Source organism: Salvelinus fontinalis, chromosome 10 (genome assembly GCF_029448725.1).
Source record: "Salvelinus fontinalis isolate EN_2023a chromosome 10, ASM2944872v1, whole genome shotgun sequence".
Lineage (NCBI taxonomy): Eukaryota > Metazoa > Chordata > Actinopteri > Salmoniformes > Salmonidae > Salvelinus > Salvelinus fontinalis.
Window position 1 is genome coordinate 15,657,598 of NC_074674.1, and position 21,181 is coordinate 15,678,778.

The 21,181-nt window shown below is 41.2% G+C and overlaps 1 protein-coding gene and 1 pseudogene across 2 annotated transcripts in view; both read left to right on the plus strand.

The window, feature by feature from the left end:
- Positions 1-1,777: 1,777 nt before the first annotated feature.
- Positions 1,778-3,403, plus strand: LOC129863193 (ATP synthase subunit alpha, mitochondrial-like; annotated as a pseudogene).
- Positions 3,404-4,179: 776 nt separating this feature from the next.
- LOC129863693 (transitional endoplasmic reticulum ATPase-like) overlaps positions 4,180-21,181 on the plus strand; it is a 32,195-nt gene continuing 15,193 nt past the window's right edge. The window contains exons 1-10 of one of the 2 annotated variants that reach the window (XM_055935858.1): positions 4,180-4,346; positions 8,274-8,382; positions 8,589-8,761; positions 8,881-9,023; positions 9,369-9,499; positions 9,706-9,837; positions 12,612-12,714; positions 12,913-13,046; positions 20,587-20,722; positions 20,950-21,062. In XM_055935858.1, coding sequence (XP_055791833.1) covers positions 4,330-4,346; positions 8,274-8,382; positions 8,589-8,761; positions 8,881-9,023; positions 9,369-9,499; positions 9,706-9,837; positions 12,612-12,714; positions 12,913-13,046; positions 20,587-20,722; positions 20,950-21,062 — 1,191 coding nt within the window. In that variant the 5' untranslated portion in view covers positions 4,180-4,329. Of the gene's footprint in view, positions 4,431-8,273; positions 8,383-8,588; positions 8,762-8,880; positions 9,024-9,368; positions 9,500-9,705; positions 9,838-12,611; positions 12,715-12,912; positions 13,047-20,586; positions 20,723-20,949; positions 21,063-21,181 lie in introns of both variants that reach the window. The other variant, XM_055935859.1, reaches the window with a different exon arrangement.

Genomic DNA, 21,181 nt, shown 5'->3' on the forward strand with positions numbered 1-21,181 from the left:
TGTGAAATTTCCCAAGATACCAACTTTCTATACAGTCACTAAATTACACAAACAAGTGTCTCCTCCTCCAGGTAGACCCATTGTAGCAGCAATCTACTCGGTGACATCCAACATTTCTAAGTTTCTGGATTACCACATTAATCCGATGGTTGAGAATCTCCCATTTTATGTCAAAAACACTAGTCACATGATCTCATTGAATGAGGGCTTAGGAAGGATACCAGAGGGCACCCTGCTGGCCACTTTTGATGTGGAGAGCTTGTACACTAACATCCCACACACTGGAGGCTTGCAAGCGCTGCAACACTTCCTTCAGCAGAGAGACTTTACCCTTGCTCCATCCAATTAATGCATCTTACAACTTACTGAACCGGTATTATCCAATAACTACTTCGTAGACTTTTTCCTTCAAAATTTGGGGTGTAGCCATGGGCTCCCCCTTTTCCTCCAACTATGCAAACCTGTATGTGGGACAATTTGAAGAAGCACTCCTGTACAAAACAGAGACACACCCCCTACTTTCTAAAATCCTCCTATGGAAGAGATAAATAGATGATGTCTTTGTGCTCTCGGAGGGAAGTCAGCAGGAACTCAATTAATTCCAAACTACTAAACGAGAGCTCTTGAATACCTCAAATTCAACATGCAGACTGATGAGAGAGAAATAAACTACCCGGACTTATGGATCCTCAAAGAAAATGATGCATTACACACAGACTTATACACAAAGCCCACAGACCGCAACACCTTGCTATGTGCGGATAATATGCATCTTCTTCCCTTCAAGAATGGTCTACCATATAGCCAGTTGTGCAGGGTTAAACAAATCTGTGGCCACTAGACAGATTTTGACAGCAATGCTAAAAAAATTACAGATAAATTAAAAATGAGAGGCTACAAGGACAAAACTCTTGATGCTGCAATGATGAGAATATCTCAAAAACCAAGAGAGGAATTACTAAAAACTCAACCAAAGAAGAAAAACAAAGCAACCGTCTTTTGCACTAAGTACACCAAGGGTTCGGGGAAAATGAAAGCTATCCTGAAAACGAAATCGCACACCTCTTCAAGGAACCCCCACAACTTTATGGAAGACCATTTTCACTCTTATTTGCCAAGAAAAATGTTTGTGTGGTGCACCCATAGGTAAAAAAATACCGGACCTGCGGAGAGTGCTATCGAAGATAGAACAAAGAGCTAGTTGTTTCCCCTGATGTATAAATCTGAAGCATCTGGATTTTTAAATGGTGTTTGGAAACCAAAAGGTGCTTTACCGCCACCAACTAGACTGTGTAAATCCATTACACGTTGTGATACAAAAAGGATGAAATGTACCCTGCCAACTAACCCTACACTCATTTTAAAAAATGGGGGAAAAAACATTCCACGTCTTGACATTATCTGACGGCCTGGGTGGACGGGACACTACTATTCAATGCACCATGTTACTCTTTTGCTGTAAAATCTCACCACAACACCTATTGTCGGGTTATTTACGTTCCATTTCTGCAGTACAGTTGATAACCATGGCAATGAGAGCTAAAAAGCCAACCTTAATTAAGCACATTTCATTCCTAGGCCACTCTGTACTGGTAAAGGTCTACTACTCACTGCAGGGTTCTAGACTAACTTTTTCCACTGGTGGCACTGGTGCTACCAAATATTTAATTGGATGGCACCAGCACATGATTTGGTCACACCAATTTCTCTCCCCTGCTCAGCGATAATGGCCTGACCTGTGCCCCATAATTTACCTGCATTCCATACAGGGCAGGTGATGGCTGGTGATGTGTCTGCCTACATTCCAACCAACATCATCTCCGTCACAGACGGACAGGTAAGTATCATGTGTTCTCAAAAATGTTTACCATAATTAATCAGAAGCTGAAAATAAAAGTTCAGTTATCTGGTTTTAATGGACCTTCCTCATACCTATCCTTGCATTCATTCCTTTTTTATTTTATTTCCCCCCCAATTTTGTGGTATCCAATTGGTAGTTATACAGTCTTGTCCCATCGCTGCAACTCCCGTATGGATTCGGGAGAGCCGAAGGTCGAGAAAAGTGCATCCTCCGAAATGCAACCCAGCCAAGCAGCACTGCTTCTTGACACAATGCCCGCTTAACCCGGAAGCCAGCCCCACCAATGTGTCGGAGGAAACGCCGTACACCTGGCGACCATGTCAGTGTGCATTGTGCCCGGCCCGCCACAGGAGTCGCTAGTGCGCGATTGGACAAGAACATCCCTGTCGGCCAAACCCTCCCCTAACCCGGACGATGCTGGGCCAATTGTGCGCCGCCCCACGGGTCTCCCGGTCGCGGCCGGCTGCCTCTAACCAGGATCTCTAGCGGCACAGCTTAGCACTGCAATGCAGTGCCTTAGACCACTGCACCACTTGGGAGTCCTCACATTCATTCCTGTTGTAATTTTCAGTAATGTCACTTTTTGTTATCTTAGGACTGATTGATCAGGTGTTTACCCAATTATAACACTGAACCCAGACCAAAGCCATGAAGTAGGTGGGCCTCTAATTTCTTTCCCCAGTATTTATAAATTGTCATTGGGCCCCTGCATTAGAAACCCTTACAAGGGAATTAGTGTCCCACTTGTCACTGACCCCATTTCCTCCCTGGTCAGGTGGGTGGTACCATGGAGCTGGAGCTGGACCGGTACAGTGAGGTGGCGTCCTTCACCCCGTTTGATTCCGACTCGGACGCTGCCACCCAGCAGCTGCTGAACCATGGTGTTTTCCTTCCAGAGCTCCTCAAGCAGGGGTAGTACTGTGAGTATCTCCTAGGATGTGTTGTTTTGGTCACATTTGTATGATTTTAATCAACTGAAATTACGATTGTGTGCACTGTCCCTGTCAAATAAATTGCATGAGTGGATGAGACTGAATTGAGATTTTCCAGAGGGTCGTCCTCAGTAAAGTTTTCTCTAGCCACTGCTGTTCCTTCTTCCTTGCCTGTGTGACTGACTGCATGCATTTTGTCCTGCAGGCCCCATGGCCGTTGAGGAGCAGGTTACAGTCATCTATGCCGGTGTGAGGGGACACTTGGACAAAATGGACCTAACCAAGATCGAGAAGGATTTCCTTCAACACGTTCTCAGCCAGCACCAGGACCTCTTGTCACAAATTAGGTCAACCAAATCAACTACCATGTTTTAGCCAGCTTAAGCTTGATGTTCTGACATTATTGGACTCCTTTTGTAAGTTATCGTACCATGTTCGTGAACATAATGTTAACCCATTTGGCTTCCCCTTGCACAGCCGATGGCAAAATCTCAGAAACCACAGATGCCCAGTTGAAGCAGATTGTCTTGACCTTCCTGGCAAGCTTTGAGTAGTGTTTTATATTTTGAACTGTTTTGTGTGCAGATTATAAACTTTCTACGCCATTCAGAAAATAAAGTGGCACTTGATATCTCCTAAAAGAGAATAAAAAGTGTTTCTACTCCAGGACCCATGGACTTTCTTTTCTACTGCCCCCCCCCCCCACCCTTCTTAAAGTATTTAACATTTACATTTTGGCCATTTAGCAGACACACTTACTGTATGCAAAGTTGCTTACAATCAGTGCATTCAACTTAGGAAGGTTATGGAGAGCCACATACCAAGACCATCCAGTAAAAGCTTATTCAAACGAGCTGACCAAAAAAAACTAGTGGTAACTTTTTACTGACTGCAAAATGCAGATTATCTCACTGACATCAATGATGGATAGCCATATAATATTGTTTTAGTAAGAGTCTATGCCTCAGTTATGCTTCACAATCATAAAGCATGAATCATAAAGCATGATCAACAAACTATGAAGTCTCGTCAGGATTCTGAACCATCTTGCTGTCCCTGCCGCAGATGTCTGACATTCAGGGACCAATCTTATGACTGGGTGACCTAGTTTCTAGGGGTGATAACCATAGACTTGCCTACACGGTCATATCATTAGTGACAACAGTGCTTTTTCTCAGCATTTCTACAGCTCTTTTTAACAACAAAGGACTATGAATTGTAAAATAATAACAAAGACAGTTCTAATTAATGTTATCCCTTTCGTTAATTCGGCGGTAATAGTACATATAATTAAACGTTTTGTCATGGAAATAAACAACATTAAGACATATGGCCTATGGGGTATTGTTACTAGGTAGAAAATGACAAAGAAACGTTTTATTCTGATTGGTTCTATTGAATCGAGAATCCGCTGCATCAGTCACCGATCAAATCAAACTGTCGGCGTTGCACTCACTGGAGAGGAAAATACACATAAGAGGTTACAAACTATAAAGAAACCATCATTTATTCGTTGAACATACCAAGCGGAACACCATGGCTTCAGGAGGAGAGTAAGTTGCCATCGCTATCTAATTTGCTTTCCTGAAGGACCCAGTTACCAAGAAAGAACGTTTGCTCTGTTAGCTAAAACCTAGGTAAATTGACTAGATAATGCTGACTAACTTTCTGTTAACTTACTAATATCGGTATGTGTTCTATGGACGTAGCAATATTTGAACATATAGAAGTACTATACATGCAAATGATACGTTTCCACATAGATTATGCCATGCCCACGTGTCAGTGCCGGTTAGCTAAACGCATAGATCATTTCAGTTATACTGGCTATGTCAAAAATACCAGCTTGCCATCTCTGCATCTGTCTACCAGATTTAACCAGCTACGTAACTAGCAAAGCTGGTTAACTGACAGCGACGTAAATAGGAAGACTGCTTGTCATGTAGCTAACATTTGCTAAGTGATGCTTGTTATACTAGCAAAAGTTATAGTAGTCTGTTAAATTGAGCGAATGACTGACCACCTTCGCTCTCGTAGTTTTTCATGCTGTGTCATGTGGGGGCATGTGTAACACTTAGCTACATATTTACAACCGAATCTGAAACCCAGAGGCCGGCAGATGCCGATATTGAGTCGTTTCATCTTACTGTCCAAACGCATTGTATGCAGCTGGCAATACACTCCTATCACCGTGGACCGGTTTATACATAAAACATTCTCCATACAGGCAGCGAAGGCGTCTCCTTAACTTTCCCCTTAACTATACAGTATTTAATGATGGGGAAACAATGGGGAAAATATGCATACTTCATTTATGAAACACCATTTTTCATCACCATGCTAGAGTGGCTAATACTACTTCCTGATGTTGTGCCCGTCATTCAGGAGGAAATCTATAATTTGCAGCCTTCAATGGAGAACGTTTTAAGTATGATCTGGTCTACGGGATAGGTGTGTATTGCCTGCTGCATACAATTCCTTAGAATCGTTTCATCTTACCGTCCAATCACAATCTGCTGGTCTTTGGGCTGCTGATGCTAGCGTTTAACAAAACATTAGCATTTCGTACAGCAAACATTACAAAGGGGATACTCCCGTTCTTCCGAGTCCCGACCCTAGCTAGGTTCTTTCAAAAGGAATACACATCTTATGTATGCTACCTAATATCACAGAACAGTGAGCCAGATGTTACACTGGAAGTATAAATCTGGTGCATCTGGTTGGCATTTCCACTCACCACCAAATATGGTGCTGAGAGGAAGCCCAGTGGCCAGCAGTGGTAGAAGATGGATTTTGGCAGACATTCTGCACATTTTCTCATTGATTAAGCATTTGATCTCTGTTCCCGAAACTAAAATCTGTTACAAAGTGGACTAAGTTTGGTAGAGCTTACCCTTTGCCGAAGTTTAAAAAAAATTAGTTGTTTAGGAGTGGAAGGAAAAATGTAGTTATTGAACATTTGCACATTGGGCTCCCAAGTGGTGCAGCGGTCTAAGGCACTGCATCTCAGACCCTAGTTCGATTCCAGGCCGTATCACAACTGGCCATGATTAGGGTTTGGTCAGGGTAGGCCGTCATTGTAAATAAGAATTTGTTCTTAACTGACTTGCCTAGTTAAATAAATAAAGTTTTACTTCAGAGAAGGCGTTCTCTTATGGAAATATGCAAATACATGCTAGAACGCGCCAATAGGATTCTGCCAACCTCCTTGCTTGTTCAATCAATTTGCTCCAAGTGGAAATGACAGGCTATGGTCTATATTGGGTTAGTTATAAAAAAATCTTTGCTAATACTCTCCTCTCCTGATAGCAAGCAAGTTAACTCAGCTATCTAGCAAAAAGTGTGGCAGATGTCTTTTCAAAACCCACAAAAATACAATTGCTGCCCATTCTAGTAGCTAGTTTCACTACTGTATAATAAGAAACTGAAAGCAACTGCCCCATAATAGCTATTCTAAGTTTCTGTCTCTAGTCAGTAGGCACACATTTAACACACAGACCACTTTTAACCCAACGAGACAGTTGATTAAAATGATGGCACGGTATCCAATCAAAAACCCATCTTTTGACCAATGGGTAAAATGTTAATCGTTGGGTATTAGGGTCAAAATTAAACATTGGTTCTGGTGTTATACTTATTCCATGTGTTTTAATGTTGTATAGCAGCTTCTCAGAAACACAGACCACTTTATTTCATGAGGATAGGAGTTACCATTGCTCAGATTCTTATTTTCATGTGATTGGAAAAGGTCAAAATGGTCACAGACGGCTAAATAATAATCCTTTTTTCAATATGGCACAAAATCACCCGTTTGGAAACCTTTTTTGTCCAATATCTAAAGATAGGGTGGTCATATTAGTATGACATATTCAGGGCTGATGTAGAACACAGGTGATTAGAATAAAAGTAGAATATGCAATATTATGCACTTAAAACAAAGACCATAGTAACACTGCAAAAAGACTAGAAATCATGGTGAATAACAATCTAACACAGGATGAAGTCGAAATAGCAATAGTCTTCAATTCCTACTTTATTGACTCTGTCAGGAAACTGACACAGAACCCCTCCACTGGTTTCTTGGGCTCAGTGCTGGTGAATAACGCTCAACCTGTCTTCATCATAAGGGAGGTTTCTGAGTCAAAGGTGAACAAGGTGATTAGCTCACTAAAGAACTCTAAAGCCAAAGATGTGTTTGGGCTGGACTCTACCTTTCCTAAAAACTACAAAGAGTCACTCATTGGCCCCATTACCAAGATCACCAACACATCTATTGGTCTCGGGGTGTTTCCAAGGATATGGAAGTCGGCCATAATAACGGCCATCTTTAAATCAGGTGACCCTGCTGACGTGAGTAACTACCATCCTACAGTACAAGGGTAGAAACTCCAATACATTACGGATTATGATAGAGACATGAGGTTTGGACCATTGGTTTTCTTAGAGGATTATCTACACAATTTACATTATTTTACCCTTTAGTCAAAAAATGTTGATTGGACACCCTATACATTTTCATGGTCAAAGCATATTGATTCAATTGTTTTAAAGATGGGGACAGGTCTGTCTGTGATAGAGATGCTCCGCATTTGTAACGCCACAGTCAACCAAACAAGTCTTACAGGCTCTAGTTTGATCTAATCATAACTATTCCCCATTGGTATGGTCAACTGCTGCAAAGAAGGACCTAGAGAAACTGCAGCTGGCCCAGAAGAGAGCAGCACGCCTTGCCCTTCAATGTACACAGAGGGCTAATATCAACAGTATGCTTGTCGGTCTCTTGGCTCAACGTAGAGGAGAGATTGACTGCATGCATCAATTCTCGTTTTTGTGAGAAATGTATGTGTTAAATTCCAAATAGTCTGTAATTAGCTTACATATGGCTCTGACAGATGTACTTACCCCCACCAGACATGCCACCAGGGGTCTATTCACAGTCCCTAGGTCCAGAATAAATTCAAGAAAACGTAGAATATTATATAGAGCCAATGTTGCATCGAAACGCCCTTCCATCTCATAAAGTGCAAGTGAGCAGCAAACGTGCTTTTAAAACAAATAAAACAACACATCAAGGCAGAACGCCTTTCCCCCATGTGCCATCATTTTTGTGTGTATGTACTGACATGTATGTGTAACTAATAGATGCGTGCACACACGCACTGTAACACAGTCTACGCACACATTATTATTCTTTAGTAATTCATGTAAGTCTGTAATGTTCATGTCAATGTTTTAAATGTATGTGAATTGTCTTTAATGTATTTTCCATTGTGTTGGACCCCAGAAAGACTAGCGGTCGCCATTGGTTTCTAATTTAAAAAATCTGAATAAAGAAACCCGTTTTGTCTCTTAGCAGAAATTTCCAACAGTCAGCTAGCTGTCTGTCTATATATTCCCAGATTCAATGTATTTTTGGGTATTATGAAGTATGTTACGTCTTGCCATCATAAATATTTACAATCTCTTTGATTTTCCCTCAGATTGAAAAATGATCTATCCACAGCGATTTTAAAGCAGAAGACCAGACCCAACCGGTTAGTTGTGGATGAATCTCTCAATGAGGACAACAGTGTGGTTTCTCTGTCTCAGGTGAGGCATTGGTGGTGCGAATGAATGGGGCAGGGACATTTTAGTGAACCCCTTCGTCTGCACTGAGTACTACAGTATTATTTCACCAGTAACTCACTCATTCATGTTGTGCAGGCTGTATTACAGTTTTATTCCCTGTTCAAGGTTCTATACTATATCAGTAGGATTCAGTGTCTGACTAATTCCTCTTTCCTGCACCGCCCTAGACAAAGATGGATGAGCTGCAGCTGTTCAGGGGAGACACAGTGCTGATGAAAGGAAAGAAGAGACGGGAGACGGTATGCATCGTGCTCTCTGACGACACCTGCTCCGACGAGAAGGTCCGCATGAACAGAGTGGTCCGCAACAACCTGAGAGTCCGCCTGGGAGATGTCATCAGGTGAGACAGAACTGGAGAACTTTAGCATCAGTGCAGAATGATGTGGGCAACCAGACCGCTGCTCCTTCACACTGTACAGTAAAGCCATGGCATATTTAGTTCCTTTTGTGATCACACAGTATTCAGCCATGCCCAGATGTGAAGTACGGGAAGCGGATCCATGTTCTGCCCATCGATGACACTGTAGAGGGGATCACAGGGAACCTGTTTGAGGTCTACCTCAAGCCCTACTTCCTGGAGGCCTACAGGCCCATCAGGAAAGGTAACTGATTCAGGGGAAAACATGGGGTGTTTTCAGTAGGCACCAAATGGGAGGAAATGTTTAAGGTACTTCCTCCACCTGGACTTGACCCTGTACTACAGACGTTCTTCTGTATTATGGTCATTAGGACACCTCATTAAAAACATGTTGCAACGGAAATCTAAGTGTTACTTATTGGACAAGTCCAGGTAGTCCATACCTGTTTCAGTCTGTTTTCATCTGTTTCATGTGTAACGAACCTGATCCTATGTCTTTTCCAGCAGACTATAACTATGAAAAACAATAAAAGGTTAAGGTCAGGGTCTTGGGGACCTGGTTTAATGGGAAGTCTCTGTTGTTTTGTAGGGGACATTTTCCTGGTGAGGGGAGGCATGCGTGCGGTGGAGTTCAAGGTAGTGGAGACGGATCCTAACCCCTACTGCATCGTGGCCCCAGACACTGTCATCCACTGTGAGGGCGAGCCCATCAAACGAGAGGTAGGGCTACATCCAGGCTTCGGTTGGAACTTGTGCAATGAGAGCAGGTTGACTTTAAAGCTGTAGTTTTCAGAGACGTGATTTCTTTTCTCGATCGTTCAGGAATTCCAAATTTTCTGATCATAGCATACAAAGAAATTGTTTTCTATCTGTAGCCTTTCCCTCTGCTTTTCTATGCTTTACCAACCACATCTCTCTGTGTTCAGGATGAGGAGGAGTCTCTGAATGAGGTTGGCTATGATGACATTGGGGGTGTGAGGAAGCAGCTGGCCCAGATTAAGGAGATGGTGGAGCTGCCCCTGAGACACCCAGCACTTTTCAAGGCCATCGGCGTCAAGGTGAACTAAATACACCACCTCTCATTAGGCTTGGGCAGTATACCTTATACCGGGTTATTTGGAAATTGCCACGGGATGGTTTTTCAATACATTTTAATAATTTTTGCTATTTTGAGAGTAAATACCTGCAGTCAACTTGTGCAATACGTTAGGAGATAATGCAGTTCTTCATTCCACCTGTCACATTATGAAGCTTACCGTAGTTCCCCAGAACAGTTGAGCCAGTCACGTGTTTGTAAATAGCGCAGCGGGAGAAAGCGAGTCCAGCTGTGTATTGACAGGGTTCACGTTTTATATTGAAAGTATAGTTTTTATTTATATATGGGGCGGCAGCGTAGCCTAGTGGTTAGAGCGTTGGACTAGTAACCGAAAGGTTGCAAGTACGAATCCCCGAACTGACAAGGTACGAATCTGTCGTTCTGCCCACTGTTCCTAGGCCGTCATTGAAAATAAGAATTTGTTCCTGTCTAGGATCAGCGTGGCGCTAGCGGCACACACCCCCCCCCCCCCACTGAAAAACCAGTGCCGCGAAATTCAAAAAAAATATTTTTTTAAAATATTTAACTTTCACACATTAAAGTCCAATACAGCTAATGAAAGACACAGATCTTGTGAATCCAGTCAACATTTCCGATTTTTAAAATGTTTTACAGGGAAGACACAATATGTAAAGATGTACATCTATTACCTAAAAACACATTAGCATAATCCACCATCTTTTATTTGTCCACCAACACCAGTAGCCATCACCAATTCGGCTAAACTAAGATATTTATAGCCCCTAACCAACAAAAAAACTCATCAGATGACAGTCTGATAACATATTTATGGTATGGGATAGGTTTTGTTAGAAAAAAGTGCATATTTCAGGTATATGGCATAGTTTACAATTGCACCCACCGTCACAAATGGACTAGAATAATTACAATGAGCAACGTGTTTACCTAACTACTAATCATCAAACATTTCGTAAAAATACACAGCATACACGAATCGAAAGACACAGATCCTGTGAATACAGACAATATTTCAGATTTTCTAAGTGTCTTACAGCGAAAACACAATAAATCGTTATATTAGCTTAGCACATAGCAATTAGCAGCCCAGCATTGATTCTAGCCAAAGTGAGCGATAAAAGTCAACATCGCCAAAAGATATTAATTTTTTCACTAACCTTCTCAGAATTCTTCCGATGACACTCCTGTAACATCACATTACAACATGCATATACAGTTTGATCGAAAATGTTTATATTTAGCCACCAAAATCATGGTTAGACAATGTGAAATGTAGACAAGCTGGTAAAGAAAATGTCCTTGCGCCACTTAGACAGTGATCTACTCTTATACATAAATACTCATAAACGTGACTAAAAAATATAGGGTGGACAGGGATTGATAGACAATTTAATTCTTAATACAATTGCGTTATTACATTTTTTAATTTATCCTTACTTTTCAATACAGTTTGCGCCAAGCGAAGCTACGTCAAAAAACATGGCGTCCTAAGCCACTAAAATGTTTCGACAGAAACACGATTTATCATAATAAAAATGTCCTACCTTGAGCTGTTCTTCCATCAGTATCTTGGGCAAAGGATCCTTTCTTGGGAGAAATCGTCTTTTGGTGGAAAGCTGTCCTCTTGCCATGTGGAAATGTCAACTGAGTTCGGGATGAACTGAAAAGCATGCCCAACTTTTCACATCGTTGCAAAAATAAATGTCCCAAAATCGCACTAAACGGATATAAATTGCTATAAAACGCTTTAAATTAACTACCTTATGATGTTTTTAACTCCTATAACGAGTGAAAAGATGACCGGAGAAATATAACAGGCTAAACTAACGCTTGGAACAGGAGCGGGTCGGTGTCCAGCACGCGCGTTACGCAGCTCCAAAAGAATGACTAGCTTCAGGGTTTTTTCATTTGTAGGGCCTGTGAACGAGCAATCGAGCCCGTTGGAATCGTCATCACGTAAAGGCATCCAGGGGAAGACGTAAGAAGTGTCCGTATAGTCATAGCAACGACAGTGCCCTTTTAAATGACTTCAGAAAAGTGGCCAACATTTCTCAAATCTGACTCCATGTCAGGGAAATTGCTGTAGAATGGGCTCTGTTCCACTTAGAGACAAAATTTCAACTCCTATAGAAACTATAGACTGTTTTCTATCCAATAATAATAATAATATGCATATTGTACGATCAAGGATTTTGTGGGAAGCCGTTTAAAAAATTAGCCAAATTAGCATAAGTAGTCTAAACAGCGCCCCCATCCCCAACAGGTTAACTGACTTGCCTAGAGGTAAAATAAACATAAATATGTTTTATTTAATACAGTAATCAGGGACGTGCAACTATAGTTTTCCTTTGCAGAAAATACATTAGTGCAACACATTCGGCAGAAAATACAATATATGTTCATAATTTTAGGAACTCTCTTTGCAATTTGTTTATTTTAAATTGCGCTCATTATCATATTTAGCTAGCCTCCATGGAAATTCGCTATTACTTGTGCCAATTTTGTTAGCATTCTGGTAATAGAGTCCCAATGGGCTTTTTTGTGTTTTTTTTACACCCCCTTGTGTACTAAACCGGTAATACCGTAAATCCCGGGATGAGATATGAACATCTGGATACCGCCCAACCCTATCTCTCATCATTCATCTCAAACCTCATGGACAAGATAAAAGATAAATAAGTAAACAGTTTTAGTTTTTTATTATGTTATATGTGATAATGCAAATAATTAAAAAGGTAATTTAATTGTTAATCCCAGCCTCCAAGGGGTATCCTGCTGTATGGACCCCCTGGAACAGGAAAGACACTGATTGCCCGTGCCGTGGCCAACGAGACTGGAGCCTTCTTTTTCCTTATCAATGGTGAGACTGAGCAACAATACCCCTTTTTGTTATTTTTCATTCAGTGTTTCATTAAGTTTCAATTGTCATTGCATTAAGTGAATAGAAATTCCATTCAAGAGCAAATACTGAATTGGAATTGATTGACCCAAACTCTGTTCAGTGACGGTCAGGAAAAAATGAACTAATAGTTTAACTTTTGCCTGCTATATGTTTCAGGGCCCGAGATCATGAGTAAACTGGCTGGAGAGTCTGAGAGTAACCTGAGGAAGGCCTTCGAGGAGGCTGAGAAGAATGCCCCCGCCATCATCTTCATTGACGAGCTGGACGCCATTGCACCAAAAAGAGAAAAGGTGGGCTCACGTCTTCTGATACAGTTTTCTTCCCATCCGCTATATAGGTGTTCTTCCTTCCTACTCCGGAGTCATGTTCATTAGGAAGATTTTTTTTTTTGTGAAACAGGAAGGTACATTATTTAACATTGTGCCCTCCAGGGTCCCCTCCAGGGCCCCTGGAGGCCCACAGGGTGTGTAGGCTTTCTTTTGTAGCCCAGCACAAACTTCTTTAGTTGAATCGTGTGTGGTTTCAGCCCTGAAACAAAAGCCTGCACGCTCGGTGGGTCTCAAGGACCAGGATTGAATGGCACTGCAGTAATTCCTTGCACATATGCTGACCATCATGACGCTTGCTGCCTACAGTTTTATTTCTGTCTGATTTTTCAACATTTTGTTACGTTACAGCCTTATTCTAAAATGTATTCAATTAATTGTTTTCCTCATCAATCTACGTACAATACCCCATAATGACAAAGAGAAAACAGTTTTTTTTTAAATGTTTGCAACTTTATAAAAAATGTATAAATACCTTATTTACATAAGTATTCATACCCTTTGCTATGAGACTCGAAATTGAGCTCAGGTGTATCTATGGATGGGTACTGAAACCCGGTACTAAACGGGGCCCCGGGGATAAATTATGAAAGACCGTAGAATCAATAAGCTCCGACCTTATCGGTTCTGCTTTCGGTACTGGAGAAATTAAGAAAATACATTTCCTATTTATTATTGCTACATAAATTTTATCTTGCACATTTTATCTCACCAACCGTTTCTAATTTGCAATAAGATTAGGACATTCGTCTATGATGCATTTTCGCCATTCCCAATCCAGAAGATATCTCTCTCTCGTGCGGAGCCCGTGTCTCTCTCTCTCACACACACACACACACACACACACACACACACACACACACACACACACACACACGAGAAATACCCTGCTCTTAATTACTGACGATGGCGGAGAGAGCTAAACGTTCAAAAGTGTGGTTACACTTCACCAGAGTAGATGCTGACAATGCCACAGGTGCAACAAGACTTTTGCTCGTGTTTCCGCCCTTACAAGCAATCTGTCCAAACATCTATCGAAAGTGCATAATGTACAGGCAGAGAAATGCACAGTTTTCAACTGCCTAGCTCGTTGTTCATCTCTCGTTGCCCGATCTACGTTAGGTATGTATGCTAGCAGCCTAGAGCTCACACACGGAGTTAACTAAATGATGGGTTCATGATCAAAAGTACCCATTAGCCAGCTGATTGTTTAGCAATGGGTGCATCCATAAATTCAATCACCCATTTAAAGATTTTGCAACTTTTTTGTTAAAGTTGCAGCTACAATCCACAAGTTGCAGCTACAACCCACTCCCTCTAATACAGCTGGGCCAAGCCAAAGACAAGCTTAAAGCCTCTTCACGCTGGCAGCTAGTGGGAGGATGACTGAGGAGAGGGTGAATGAGTGCCACCTAGCTGTGACCAAGTTCATAGTGAAAGGCATACACCCCTTTGCAACAGTGGAGTTCAAGGACTTTAGGTAACGGTCTGTCAGTATACAGTTGGAGTCAATAAAACTTGTTTTTCAACCACTCCACAAATTTCTTGTTAACAAACTATAGTTTTGGCAAGTCTGTTAGTACATCTACTTTGTGCATGACACAAGTAATATTTCCAACAATTGTTTACAGACAGATGATTTCACTTATAATTCACTGTATCACAATTCCAGTGGGTCAAAAGTTTACATACACTAAGTTGACTGTGCCTTTAAACAGCTTGGAAAATTCCCAAAAATGATGTCATGGCTTTAGAAGCTTCTGATAGGCTAATTGACATCATTTGAGTCAATTGGAGGTGTACCTGTGGATATATTTCAAGGCCTACTTTCAAACTCAGTGCCTCTGCTTGACATCATGGGAAAATCTAAATAAATCAGCCAAGACGTCAGAAAAAAATTGCGAAAAGTGCAAATCAATCCCAGAACAACAGCAAAGGACCTTGTGAAGATGCTGGAGGAAACAGGTAAAAAAGTATCTATATCCACAGTAAAACGAGTCCTATTTCGACAGAACCTGAAAGTTGCTCAGCAAGGAAGAAGCCACTGCTCCAAAACCGCCGTAGAAAAGACAGACTACGGTTTGCAACTTCACATGAGAACAAAGATTGTACTTTTTGGAGAAATGTCCTCTGGTCTGATGAAACAAAAATAGAACTGTTTGGCTATAATGACCATTGTTGTGTTTGGAGGAAAAGGGTGGATGCTTGCAAACCGAAGAACACCATCCCATCTGTGAAGCACGGGGGTGGCAGCATCATGTTGTGGGGGTGCTTAGCTGCAGGAGGGACTGGGGCACTTCACAAAATAGATGGCATCACGAAGAAGGAAAATTATGCAACATCTCAAGACATCAGTCAGGAAGTTAAAGCTTGGTCGCAAATGGGTCTTCCAAATGGACAATGACCTCAAGCATACTTCCAAAGTTGTGGCAAAATGGCTTAAGGACAACAAAGTCAAGGTTTTGGAGTGGCCGTCACAAAGCCCTGACCTCAATCCTATAGAAAATGTGTGGGAAGAACTGAAAAAGCATGTGCGAGCAAGGAGGCCTACAAACCTGACTCAGCTGGTGTAACTATGTCAGGAGGAATGGGCCAAAATGCACCCAACGTATTGTGGAAAGCTTGTGGAAGGCTACCTGAAACGTTTCACCCAAGTTAAACAATTGAAAGGCAATGCTACCTAATGCTAATTGAGTGTATGTAAACTTCTGACGCACTGGGAATGTGATGAAAGAAATAAAAGCTGAAATAAATAATAATCTTTACTATTATTCTGACGTTTCACATTCAAATAACGTGGTGATCCTAACTGACCCAAGACAGGGAATTTTTACTATGATTAAATGACAGGAATTGTGAAAAACTGAGTTTAAATGTATTTTGCCAAGGTGTATGTAAACTTCCGAATTCAACTGTATATTGAGTTGTATTCATTTTTAGGATAGTATAGTAGTAGTAGTAAGGGTTGTATGTTAGTCCCGTCACTCCACAATATACCACAACACAATAATTCAATAATGATAATTCAACACTTCATTTTTTACTGTCGGGAGATGAGCATGGCACTCAACCCCAAATATACCCCTCCCCCCAGGAGTTACCTCAGTGACACATTAATTCCTGCCTGGTATGGTGTAGAAAAGGCCAATGTGATCACTGAGCTGAAGGACGTGCCGAAGCTGGCCATCACATCAGACGGGTGGACCAGCCTCTGTCAGGACCACTATCTCACTGTTACAGTTCACTACTCAAGCCAGGGCAGTGTAAAACAGAAGGTCCTCCACACCAGGGCAGTGTACAAATCGCAAACTGGCAAAAACAAGTTTTTAACAGATCTATATTGCAGCTATTACCAAGAAAGGGAATTGCATACTGTAAGGCTGCCCAACAAATGACAGCAATAGGTTTACTGCTATTTATTTTACAACAGGCCTACTTTTAACCTTAAACTAAATACGGAGCGCACATAAAAAAATAAAAAGACAGTTCTAACTTCATTTAGCCAACACAAATGTGAAAAAAAATATATTTTTGCATAGACTATTTAAAGGACCGGTTCAGATGATTAAACAGGCCTACAATAATAATGATTTACAATAATAATGAATAAACAATTGATACTAAATAAACAGTAGAGTTGCATCAAACCTGAAAGCGAGTTGCAAACAGTCCATTTGGCCTCACCAACGTTCTTCTCGTTCTTTGTCCTCTACAATATTTAAACTTGTTCCAGAGGACATTCCCCTTGTTGGCTTCTTTTCACTATACTCTTTCTCCTTTTAACTTTTTGTTTTACTTCGATGAAAAAGGACTCCGTCTTTGCAATCAACAGTAGCCTAGGCCCAGGCTCCTTTTTCCTTTTCTTTTCTTCCCCCCAGCAGGGGCACATGAGGTGAGTAGCCAGAACCAGTTTCAGCTGGACATAAGCTATATGTTTTATTGAGTTTCAATTGGCTGACACCGATAACAAGCTTGCACAGTTCTCATCACACAAACACTAAATTAACAGAGGACAGGTCTAATCGGGTCCAGTCGGTAAATACATTTGAATTACACATTCCTGAGACCTGTGGCAATTATATCATACCCAAACCAGATCAGAGATAAAAGTCCGAATTGACCTCTGAATTCCGGGGCTGTTGCATCCGTGAAGCCCTCTAGTTTGGGGCAAACACAACACATCACTGAGTACTGCATTATGTTATGGGTATGCTTGTCATCGGTAAGGGAGGCTTTTAGGATAAGAATAAACGAAATAGAGCTAAGCACAGGCAAAATCCTAGAGGAAAACCTGGTTCAGTCTGCTTTCCGAAAGACACGGAGACAAATGCACCTTTCAGCAGGACAATAACCTAAAACAGGCCAAAATATGCACTGGAGTTGCTTACCAAGACCACATTGAATGTTCCTGAGTGGCCTAGTTAAAACTATGGCAAGTCTCTTAAATGTCTGTCCAGCACTGATCAACAACCAACTAGACAGATCTTGAAGAATTGTTTAAAGAATGTACAATCTAGGTGTGCAAAGCGCTTAGAGACTCAGTTATAATCGCTGCCAAAGTCGATTCTAACATGTATTGACTCAGGGTTGTGAATACTTATGTAAATGAGATATATATTTCATTTTCAATAATTGTGCAAAAATGTCTAAAAACGTGTTCACTTTGTCATTATTGTGTAATATGTTTTTAAATCCATTTTTAATTCAGGCTGTAACAACAAAATGTGGAATAAGTGAAGGGGTATGATTGTCTAAATGTACTGCATTTCAGGAACATTTCTGAATAGAAATCGAACCTGATTCCGACCCAGGTGAAGCGCATGTAAACGGGACGTAAATTCCCTTTTATGCACTTTTCTCTCTATGCGCATTCTGATCTTTAACTTAAGCAATTTTTTTGGGGGGGTGGGGGGGTGGAGATCAAATAAATAAAGGTGTGGTCTGACCTTGACTTATTTCCACCACCTTTACGCGTGAGGAAACCATGAGTATGGGGGAAGTGGAAAAAGCATCGACTTAATTTTCAGATAGAAATAACAAGAGCTATCGATAAGAGCTAGGTAAATGAGTAACCCGTTTTGGTTAATTAAGGGAATTGTAAATATAAATGACACTTGTTTTAGATATATTTGACCTTAATCTATTTACACGTGAAACAGTAATATGGCAGAAACGGAACCATAATCAACTTTCCCACAGTAAAGTTTATGAAATGCTGTGCCATTGTGCAGAATTGTTATTGTACAAATCAAATGTATTTTATATAGCCCTTCGTACATCAGCTGATATCTCAAAGTGCTGTACAGAAACCCAGCCTAAAACCCCAAACAGCAAGCAATGCAGGTGTAGAAGCACGGTGGCTAGGAAAAACTCTCTAGAAAGGACGAAACCTAGAGAGGAACCAGGCTATGAGTGGTGGCCAGTCCTCTTCTGGCTGTGCCGGATGGAGATTATAACAGAACATGGCCAAGATGTTCAAATGTTCATAAATGACCAGCATGGTCAAATAATAATAATCACAATAGTTGTTGAGGGTGCAGCAAATCAGCACCTCAGGAGTAAATACAACCTTTTTGATTTGCAGGGATGGGCACTCTCGAATGTCTTAATTGTAGACTACCCCAAATGTCTCTTTCCTATTTCTATCGTGTTAATTATTAGCCACTATCAGTATCGACCATCAGTAGGCCAAATAAAAAAACATATTTAACTGCCAATTTACTATTATTTCCCTTCAGTTGGTAAAGCCTACATTATCATTCCATTTAATTACATTGTTTCGTTTAACTTTATTTGCTTCCTCTGTAAACGCAGTCATGGCCATGTGGTTGTTGCTGAGGATCATTAGTAACAGTTGGTAATATTAAAAAAAAAAAAAAATACATGTAGGCTAATTAAATCGTTATGAAGTGGCGTGCAGACCAAGCCGTAACAGTTTGACTCGTGGCGCAATAATTGGCTGTGTCATCACAAAGTTCCATGGTTAGTGTAGGCTTTCTTTCATTGGTCCTCAATATTCTGAACCCGTTCTCTCGATAAATATTTGTTGAGTTTGACAAAATTCAAACTAAAAGGTACACCGTATTTAGAATGAAAACTGTTGGCCAGCAAGTGGGAGGGCTTCCAGCAGTTGAATTACATTTATTCAGTGTGCACAAGGGAACCACGCATGCAAAGCCTGTTAAGCACCTTCATAAGGTAAGTCTGAATACCAACTACTAAGAAGTGAGTAGGAAAGGCCTAGGTTCACTTTGTCAGGCCTATAATGTATAGCCTAATATATAGGCTGTATTAACTTCTAATTTACACATCCCTCTGTCTTCTTCACTCTTCTCTTCTTGTGCAATTCACGCATCTCCGCTGGCAACTCTGCTGGCCTATCTTTTCCCCCTCATAGCTCTTGAACGAGTAGGATATATATATATCCTACTCGTATATATACATCGTCTATATATAGACGATGAACATCAATATAGTTCAACTTATTTCATTTTTTTTTTTTTTTTTTTGTATTTTTCAAATACATTTGTTCATTCACACAACGATTTCACAGATCCGTCAGTAGCAGTGAGCGGCCTGTCACTGGCATTGTCTCAGATAACAATTTATACTGGAAAAAAAATATAAACGCAACATGTAAAGTGTTGGTCCCATGTTTCATGAACTGAAATAAAAGACCCCAGAATTATCCATATGCACAAAAAGCGTATTTCTCTGTGTTGTGCACAAATTTGTTTACATCCCTGTTAGTGAAATGTTTTCCTTTGCTAAGATAATCCATTCACCTGACAGGTGTGGTATATCAAGAAGCTGATTAAACCGCATGACCATTACACAGGTGCACCTTGTGCTGGGGACAATAGAAGGTTGTTCTAAAATGTGTAGTTTTCACATAACACAATGCCACATATGTTTTGAGGGAGCGTGCAATTAGCATACTGACTGCAGTAATGTCCACCAGAGCTGTTGCCAAATAATTGAATGTTAATTTCTCTACAATAAATCGGAGGTCAATGTTGTTTTAGAGAATTTGGCAGTACGTCCAACCGGCCTTCTAACCGCAGACCACGTGTAACCACGCCAGCCCAGGACCTCCGCATCCGGCTTCTTCACTTGTGGGATAGTCTAAGACCAGCCACCTGAACAGCTGATGAAACCAAGGAGTATTTATATCTGTAATAAAGCCCTTTTGGGGGGTAAAAACTCATTATTTGGCTGGGCCTGGCTCCCCAGTGGGTGGACATGGCTGCACTCCTGCCCAGTCATGTGAAATCCATAGATTAGGGCCTAATGAATTTTTTTGTCTAGTGTATATCGATCAACAGCTTATTTTCGCATGCGAAAAGACACACATCGAACCTGTTCCGAATAAGTAATTGACGGATTGCAGCAGGACGATATTTTGCAATTGGCGTGAACGGCGTCGTCAACAAGACATGGTGAGAAAGGGACTTTAGGGTCAACCCGAGAATGTCATTAACCTTTTTTATGTTGTCCTGTGCAGACACACGGTGAGGTGGAGAGGCGCATTGTGTCCCAGCTCCTCACACTCATGGATGGCCTAAAGCAGCGCGCTCACGTCATCGTCATGGCAGCCACCAACAGGCCCAACAGCATTGACCCCGCCCTGAGGCGATTTGGTACGATCCCTCCTCAATGCACTTGCACACCTAGAATGTAACAGTGTCTGTTCTGAGTTTTGTCGGAGGCCTCTTATATTTGATATACCATATTTGATGAATATCTTCATCCAATGTTGATTCTTTGTCATTACTAGCAGGGTTGACGTTAACAAAGAAATCAAAATGGAATCTATTTCTATGCTGGTTAGTGAGACTGACCTTCACTGTGTGACGTCGCTCCTCAGGGCGTTTTGACAGGGAGGTGGACATCGGCATCCCTGACGCCACAGGCAGACTGGAGATCCTGCAGATACACACCAAGAACATGAAACTGTCCGACGACGTGGACCTCGAGCAGGTGTGTATAGCACTACTGTCGTTTTACAGAGTGAGGTTGTCAATGAAACTCACCATTTTGTGTGTGCGCGCAAGGTGGAATGAAAAGTTGCCAGTGGCTTAACTCACTGCCATATTGAT